The following is a 9,740-nucleotide window of genomic DNA, read 5'->3' as shown; positions in this document are numbered from 1 at the left end:
TAAATGAAATCGTCTCCCCTCTCACTAAACAAACTGAACCTCCTTCTCAAACCAAACAAAAAATGAAAACAAAAAATGCCATGACAATTGCGCAATTCCTTGCTCGAAAGAATCTCCCAAACCCTCAAAGGAGAAAAACCCTCGCTCCAAAACAAAACCTCAAACACTGTCAACCCGCCTCTCCAGAACATTCTCCACAATTTCCCCACCCCAACCTCAAGAACATTCTCCAATTTTGCAATGTTCTCTTGTTCAAACTCCCTTTTCTACTCCATCACTAGAACGTTCTCCAAATCAAGAACGTTCTCCTGCTCACACAGTCTCTCCTCTAGAATCCAATCCTCATCCGCAACCTTCCCCATCAACACACGCCAAACGTTCTCCTACTCTAGAACGTTCCTCTACCTCCACCTCTTCTGAATCTGAACCATCCCCACCACCTAAAAAATCCAAACAAAATACTCCACCTCTGATTCCTCCCAGCAAAACCAAACTCTTCAAAAACAAATGGGCTCAACGCCCAGTTGGGATTGGATGAGTCTTTGTCTTTGGCAACCTCATCATTGAAGGCAATGTTGTCCAACATCACACAGATGTTCTTGGATGGACCTCATTCCTGCAAACATCTGAATGCTACTACTCAGATGTTGTTCGAGCATTTTATTGCAATGCAAAGACGTTTGCTGACAAATTCCTTATCATTTCCACGGTTAAGGGAGTTGAGATCAAACTAACTCCAGACATTTTGGCTTCAATCCTTCAGTTGCCCACAGAAGGCCCATTTGTGTTTGGTAACAACTGGTACTCAGTCTTGAATCTTCGAAAGACTAAAGTACTCTCTAATTTGTTTCAAGAAGACTCAACCCGCTACTTGTCAACATACCTCAAGCCCCTCCTTAAAGTGTTCAATAGTATGTGCCAGCATACTCTAATTCCTCACTGTGGAAGTCATGAGTATGTCTCTGACAATGACACACTGCTCATCCACCATCTCCTAAACTGCAAACGTCTAAACTTGCCTCATGTGATTCTTCAACACATGATTTGTGCAGCAACCAAAGACTACAAGAAGAATATTGTACCTTATGGAATGGTATTGACTAAAGTCTTCAGGTATTTTGGAGTCTCCCTTTCTTCTGAAAAATCTCTTATCAAACTCTCCAAATTCTCCACCAAAAATCTCTCTCATATGAAAAAGACCTTTCTGCCTCACCTTCATCCACCACATCTTCTTTTCCCACATCTCTCAAAAGAAAGAGATCAGCTCGAATATGGCCTACCACCATTCCCATTCCTTTTTCACCCTCCTCATCTGATCACTCACAAGAAGCAGTTCCTGAACCTGCTCAAGAACGTTCTTCACCTCTTCAAGAATGTTCTCCACCTAAAAACCCGAATCCTTCAACTTTTCTCCCTATTTCGTCCACCATTTCTTCAACTGACTTCATCTCTTTCTCTCAACTTCTTCGCTCCCCACTTCAGAATTTTGGGACTTTTCTAACTGCTCAAAACACGAGCACCATCTCACCACTCTTTATTTCCCCACAAAAAACCAGCTCCTCTGTTTTTAGCATTAGTCAGTTTTTGAACTTCCCAGAACATGTTTCCCCATCTACAAATTTGTCTACCCCACCAGCGTCTCTACCATCTATGTCCACATCATTTGGCACTCTTCCATCTATTTATGTGTCTCCCAATAGAGTTGTTGCCACTACCATCCAGCCAACAACTCATCTTCACACTACTCCTCGCCAGTCTGAACCTTCCAATTCAGATATCATGGTTGCACTGCATGTCATTATGGCTAGACAGCTTCAGCAAGATCAGGAAATCACTCTGCTGCGAACTTGGCTCACAGAGCAACTTGCTCCCAAGCTGGGAGTTCCACCTCATTCGGTTCCTCCTCCTCCTCAAGTTCCTCCACCAGGAAAATCCTCCTCTTCAAAAGGATCCTCTCCCTCCTTAGCTTCTTAGTTGTTTTTCTATTACCTTTTTGAATGACAAAGGGGGAGAATTAAGTTAGCTTTTAATTTGTATTAAAAAGACTGATTATGTAATTCTGCTCATAGTTATGTAATTTTGTTCTCAATTAAATGAAAAACCAGTTTATCACATATAGTGTTTTAAATTCTGTCAATTTAAAAAACTGCATGAATTGAGGGGGAGCTTTTAAGCTCTTTAAAAACTTGATTTTAGAATCAGAATTAAAAGGGGGAGATTGTTGAGATAAACTCCATATTTAAAGTTTTGAAGAAAATAAACAAAGGTTAATTAAGAAAGTTAATTATGATTCTAAAATGTTATGTTAATTTAACTTGTACTTTTGAGTGAATTTAATTAAGAACAGAATCAAGCAAAAGCAGAGAAGATAGCAACAAGAACATTAAAACAGAGAATGATCTCCAGTTTCAAAAATGTTCATCACAGCATATTGACCAATCTTTTCCTACCTCTTTAACAAAGAGTCTGCCTTGGAAATTTATTCAAAGAGAATCAGTACATGGCAAGGAACAAGTAGGATTCATCCCAGATCAAAAAGGCTATCTGATCACTAAAATAAAAGGACTCAAAAACAGTCAAAAATAAGAACAGTTTGTAACTCTAAAATCAAACTGTCAAGAAAGTTTGATCAACCTTGATATATTATAAGACATTGCAAAGGACAACCAAAATGATCAAAACAGAAACTCCAGATTGATCATCAAAACTCCAGAAAGATCAAATTGACATATCCAGATTGATAATCAATCTCCGTTTTCTGCATAACTCCAGCAGCAGTTTGTTCTCTTCTGCAATGGCTTATAATTCTTCTCCAAACTCGATTGGCTACATTCAAGACTCAAGATCGAAACTGTACCATCCAAGATCAAGGGAGAAACTTCAAATGCTTTTTAACTAAAAGACAAAACTGATTTAAAGCTGTAACATAAAAGTCAAAAGCAGTTTTAAATCAATGACTAGATTATTTTTATTCTGAAATATTGGTTTCAATCAAAAATACAAATCACTGCCAACAACTCTTTTTGACCCTCATTAAATGCTTCTAAAGCCTATAAATAGAAGGCCAATATCCAGGAGCAAAGAAAGAATTTCAAGTGCTGTAAAATCCCACAAATCATTCACATACACATACTTGAAGTTCTGAAATTTTGCAAAGAAGAAGCAGATCTAAAGTCTCATATTAGATTGCGTAATTATCAGTGAATCATTTGTAAAAGAATCAATTCTCAAACAAGAGTTGAGAAATCTCATATTCTGTCAAAAACAATCTTATTGTAAAAACTCAAACTATAAGAGTTTCTTTATAGTTTGTTTAAGTACTGAATCCTATCAAAGTTAGATAGGTGTTGTTGTTGCTTTCTGGGTGGAAACTAATAGAGATTGAAACAGATCAAGGTTGATCTAGACTAGGTGCTGTAAAATCAAGAAGGTTTTTTGTTTTAAACACTTAGTGGAAAATCTCACAGTGTGAGGACTGGACGTAACCCAAGTTGGGTGAACCAGGATATTTCTTTGTGTGGTATTCTCTATCCTATCTCTTTATTTTTTAAACTTAATTGATTAACCAAGATAAAACACAAACTGATTTGTTGTTTTAAGCTAATCAAGGAACGTTCTCTGATTTATAATAAAATCAAGAACGTTCTCCGTTTCTCTATTTCTTAACCAAGATCAATCTTGAGTTATTTTCTTAAGCTTGTAACAGGAATTTTTAAAAGGTACATTTACAATTCAAACCCCCCTTCCTTGTAAATCGACATTTTTATTTCATACACAATCTACCTCAGGAACATTTGAGGCCAAATATAATCTTCACAATCGCTTCAAGTATTGACACTTCTCTATCTCTTGATGAAGAAACCAATTCAAAAACATTGGGACATTTTGCTATAGTATTGATTTATTTGGACATGACACAAGAATTGAGAGATCGCATTCTTGTTGAATCAAAATAGTATACATTTTTTGTTAATAAAAGATTGCCATTATTTTGCAGAACTGGTAAGGTTGTAGGGATTTCTATAGATAAATTTCAGAAGTATTCTAATGAACATATAATAACACACTATGTTGAAGATGCGATAGTGGAAAAGGAATTGGTAAAGAAGTATCTACCTAAAAATATTGCTCCGGCCAATGTCGAAATTGAAGATACAAACAACGATAATAGTATTCATCGAGTTGTTAACACTATTTTTGATTATCATATCTTCAACCTTAAAACTAAGAGACACCATTGTTATTCAAGATTTCTCCCTCCAATCAAGAAAAGAAAATTGACAAGACTTGTGATGAAACTTGAGTCAAACTCAATTAATTTTGGGGAATCAAAGACCATAATGAAGACTCTTCAGGAATCATAGATTCAAACTGCAAATAGTCCTAAAAAAGTAATTCACGAGGTCTTTAGTTTCAACTTATCTAATTCAGTTAACACATATCATCTTCGAGAGAATCATTATTATACAAATATGGGAATTAAAGGTTCTTGGAGTGATAAAGTGTCAAAGAAGAACAATCATCAAATCTCTTTTTAATTTAGATATCATTTCACAATCAAAAGCTATAGTGTCGAGTTTGACATATTGAATATTATTGTCATTGATGATAATTTACGTCTCATAATTGTTAATGATTTCGAGATAATGTAAAAAGAATTGAAGGATAGAGATGCAAAAGAAACAAATTGTAGGAGATATACTCATGCGAAGGGAAGGCATGCAAAAAGAATAGGTTTACAACCAGTTATGAGCCTTTTACAAAAATGATTTATGAGACAAATAAAAACAAAACATAAGTAAGAGAAGGAAACCAAAATATATAATATTCGTCCAGGGTCAAATAACATGTTTAATTCAAAGTTTTTTTTTTTTTCTTTTCAATTTTTGAATAAGGTTTATGTTCTCTATTATTTTTTTTAATAAATATTTAACTTTTAATGTGATGTACGTGTGACTTAGAAAATCGCATCTTAGGCTGATAAACTTTAATAGTGTTTAATTAGTAGATCACATTGTCATGAATTGTTCAGTCAACCGACAGGAAATGGTTGTGTGCTATTCTAACTCATGATGCCAACGGTTCATAACTACACAAATATCCATACAAAAAATGAAATCTTACTCCACTACTGAATTAAAAAAGTGTAGAAGGGGTTTAATGATTAAATATGTCGTTCTCTAGACGGTTTAATTATTCCAAACAACGAAGAGAGCATATGCTGTAAGGTAAACTTCAATTTTTATAATTGGCTAAATTATATTTGTGATCCTTTAACTTAATTTCAGGTAACGTTTTAGTCATTTATCTTTTTTTTTCCGACTTAGTCCTTTATTTTAATTTTAAATAATAATTTGATATTTTATGTTTTAAAATTTCAACAACGTTATCCTTTTTTAAACAAAAATTCAAAAAAAAATTCAATCAAAACTCATAAAATTAATTATATTCTTCAATATAATACAAATTTCATCAAATCTGTAACGCAAATCTTCAAATAAACTCATATTTTCATACTTTATTTGATATTATTAGGAATAAATGACTAAATCGGGAGAAAAATAAAAGATAAGGGACTAAAACGTTACCTGAAATTAAGTTAAAGGACCACAAATGTAATTTAGCCTTTATAATTTTATGATTGAGTTTAATTTGCATGTAGTTAAATTTCTTTCGTGATTCATGAATCATAATTAATTATGTAGATGATTTTATCAGTAGTTAATATAAAAGTTAAATATTATTAATAATATAAAAAAAATAGTTTATTGTAAAATTAAATTTATTAAAAATTTAAATTGTTTTATTAGTTTATCTTTAAAAATAGAGAATTATTTATTATTTTTATTGTAATATTATTTTGTTCTTAATTATAAATACTAACTGTAATTTGTCTGTATATTAATTAAATGAATAATCAATTTAATATGTCAATTTTAAGTATTGTCTTTCTAAAATACTATTTACATATCAATATATCCAATTCTATTTTTTCGTTTTTAAAATAAATTAGTACTCACTCCATCACAAAGTGTCACATTTATAAAAATAGTTTTTTTTATAAACAAAATATATGAATTAATAGTGAAATGAACTGTTGACTTAACCTTTAGATTTTGGGTGCAATTTTCACATAAGACATAAATTCGTTTATTTTTAATGATGGAAAAGGTGACGAGAGATCGTGAATAACAGTGTAAATAAGAGGGATTGAGTTGTTTCACAAAGAGCTATGTAGCATAATTTGCTCTTATTTTTTAATTAAAGCCAATTAAATTATAATTTAATCAAAAAAATTAATATATTAATTATCTCATATTTTTAATATTAAAATATTTGGTCTATCTTAATGGAGTCGATTTGTTGATCAATTGAACTCGGAGCTGATGTACTAAGATGTAGAAATGATGGATATGTGGCCCATTGTGGATATGGGCCAAGATATAAGACCCGTGAAGGGCCCTTACATAAAAAGATTATGACTTCTCTTATTTTAGGTATCTCTATCACTTCCCCCACCCCCACACACATCACCCTCTACGTTGATTCATGTTTCCATACAAGAGTACAAGAGTATTCTACTTCAAAAATAAGAATATCAATTAAACTCATACTTATTAGTTATGTAACAAAACTACCTACAACAAATATGGTAAAAATAAACATTGTATGTACGAGTAATTACCTGTAAAAATAAGTGAATATATATGTTGGTGCGAGTCATTTACTCATTCTCCTCTCTATACATAAAGGAGATCGAGAAATCATACCTACTTTCTAAGTAATGGGGGAAATCCAAATAGATTTTCATCTACTTCGAACAAGATGACTAGAGAGCCATACTTACTTTCTAAGTAATAAAGAAAATCCAAAGAGTTGTTCCTTTTCTTCAAAAAAAGATGATTGAGGAGTTATACTTAATTTCAAGTAATGGGGAAAATCAAGTGTTCTTTTGATTCTACTTAGAATTGGATAATTGTGGAATCTCCTGCCTACTTTCTAAGTAATAAAGGAGAAAATTCAAAGAATATTTTTCCAACCTTCATATTTTCCATGATCTCATTGGCAAGTTTGGCATGGTTGACATTTTCCACCCTCCAACATGTGGAGGATATCACACACGAACTTGGAAGATATTTAAGGAGTCTTAACAAACTCTTAGCTTGTTGTAACTGACCTTTTGTTTCTGTTTCGTTAAGCATTGTTAGCTTTCTCAATTGTTTTTGTCTCAAGTGATTGAGGCTTGCTTTTGTGCATGCATTAGTGACTAAGATCTTGAAGGATACTTGTTCATAATAACAAATCCATCTAGTGTTATAAGTAATCAATCTCATTAGTTTTATATGTATGAAGAAAAATTGGAACTAAAACCTCTACTCTAGCTATACTACTACATATATGCTCAAATTACATGAACATAACTAATAATACTATTATGTTAGTTTTTCTAACTAATGTCCATAATGGTGATGATATTTTCTTTTTCTTTAACCCTCTAGTTCTTAAGTCATATATCAGTAATAGCAGCAAAAGCAAATTCAAATTTAGTAGTGGATTAAGTAGGTTTCTTGATGGTTACTTCAATAAATCAAAACCAAAAAATCTTAACAAAGTATGAAATGAAGAAATCAATTACAAACAGAGGAGATTTATCGGCTTCCTCAAATCCAATCCCAACAAATATATACATACATCATAAAGTTACAATTTGCACGTTCAAATTCAAATTAATTCTCGAATCATGGTAATAACTCTTAGTCAAAATAGTCTTTAACATTTACAACGTGAAAGACTAAACTAACTAGAATGATATTTTGATAATTCCAAAATTAATTTGAGTTTTCACTTGGTACTTAGTGAGAAGCATAAGTGATAATGCTTCTAAAATGGGTTTTACCCAAAACTTTTTCAATGGAACAAATTGCGTATATTAGCAACAATAGCCAAACTATTGCTAGTATACTCATTCGATTTCTTCATCATTTTCTTTACCTTATCAACAGTACCCAAAGAAAACCCAGCCTCTTCCAATCCATCAACACACGTTTCTTGATCCGTCAACGCGGCACTAACCCACGTCTGAATATCGTTAATTTCAACATCCGTTAAATTCACGGTGCCGTTAGTAACCGTCGAGACTGAGTCGTTGAGTCGACTCACCGCGTCATCAATCTGTTCCTTGCAATCACCGAGCGCGTTTCCGTTGGAGTTTGCTCCGAGCGACGATGCGAGTTTGGTGAGTTCGTCGATGGAGGAACGAAGAGAGAGTTTGAGGATGGTTTTTGAGTCGGTGGGGTTTTGATTTGAGGAAGATAAAGCGGTGAAGCATGAATCAGGGAAGCGAGTCACGTTGCAGATGGATCGGATTGAGTTGGGTGAGTTGAGGGGGTTTTGTGACTCGGTGTTGGTTTGGTGGTGGAAAAGGGTGAAAGATAAAGTGAGAGTAAGGAAGAGGATGGTGATGATGATGATGGAAATTGTGGTAATGAGGGGTTTGGAGATTTTGTGAAGGTGGTGTTGTGGTTGGATTTGTTGATCTTCGAGGTTGTCGTGTTTGTGTTCTACTTTGTCATATCCTTTGAAAATTTTGAGAGAATCCATTTCTAGGAGTTTTTTTTTACTTGTTTGAACAAAATAGGAAGGAAAATAAAACAGAACTAATATAATATAACCTTTGAAACCGTGTTTTCGTAGGTGGAATTTCAAATTCTGGTGTCTCAGTCAAGTATGCTTTTTTAATAAAAGTTTCATATGTATCACACTTCAAAAAATTTACACAATCATCATACGAAGTGATTTTATAAGTAGTTTTTTAATTAATCCACTGTAACCATTTTTTACACGGTGCATATGAATTAAATTTTTTAATAGTAATAGTAAAAATTTAATTTTTATACATTAATAATATAAAATATTTTATATAGTTGGTGAATCTTGATCAACCATGTTAATAACTTTACGAGTATTTACCATAAATCAAACATAGATTAACAATTTATACAATTACACGTTTGATCTTAATATTAATAAAATCAAGATGACATAGAAAATGATCATAGATTAATGTTGAAATTTATAGTTATAATCTATATGATAGTATATTTCAATTTAATCGTTGATTTTAAATAAATAAAAATATTAAATACGATGTTATTGAATAAGTATAATTTTGAGTGTAATTTGATATTTTCTCTTTTAATATATATATACATTGAGCTAAATTTTTGGAATGAGATTGGAATTCATCCAACTGTATGTTAATAGTGAATTGTTAAAATCTTTGTTGAATGTTACATTGTGTGAGTTGTCAAAGTTGTAATTAATGAAGTTTCATATATCTTCTAAGACATCTTTAAAATATCTTGCAAATCCTATTTGTAATTTTTCGTTATAGAAACATAAATAAATAATGCATCTATGTAATGGTGTGTAAATTATAAATAAATATTTGACAAAATTAAAATAATTGAATATTTTTTTACTTATGTACTATTAAATGAAATATATATATATATATATAAATGAATCATTAAGAATTGAAATTATTGTAGTTATTTTACTTATTTAATAATTTTTTTAATACAAATAGAATGTACAGAGGACAAGAAAAGAAATAGGTAGATTGATATTGAAAAATAAAAGATATTTGTTTTTATGTTTTGTAACTAAATAAAAAAAAAATCGAAAATGTTGCAATAAGCTGTAATGATTAAGTTGATTAATTTTTAAACTAAAAAAAT

General features: G+C 31.8%; 1 protein-coding gene across 1 annotated transcript; it reads right to left on the bottom strand.

The window, feature by feature from the left end:
• Positions 1-7,613: 7,613 nt before the first annotated feature.
• On the bottom strand, positions 7,614-8,648 carry LOC101494170 (pectinesterase 3). The gene has a single exon (XM_004499372.4). It carries the CDS (start codon positions 8,599-8,601, stop codon positions 7,909-7,911), a length of 693 nt encoding a protein of 230 aa, XP_004499429.1. The 5' UTR covers positions 8,602-8,648; the 3' UTR covers positions 7,614-7,908.
• Positions 8,649-9,740: the final 1,092 nt, after the last annotated feature.

This window comes from Cicer arietinum, chromosome 5 (genome assembly GCF_000331145.2).
Source record: "Cicer arietinum cultivar CDC Frontier isolate Library 1 chromosome 5, Cicar.CDCFrontier_v2.0, whole genome shotgun sequence".
In the NCBI taxonomy this organism is placed as follows: domain Eukaryota; kingdom Viridiplantae; phylum Streptophyta; class Magnoliopsida; order Fabales; family Fabaceae; genus Cicer; species Cicer arietinum.
This window is presented reverse-complemented; position numbering and strand designations above follow the sequence as displayed.

Excerpts from the sequence above, each read along its gene's own strand:
- LOC101494170 (XM_004499372.4), bottom strand. The coding sequence starts at position 8,601 with ATGGATTCTCTCAAAATTTTCAAAGGATATGACAAAGTAGAACACAAA.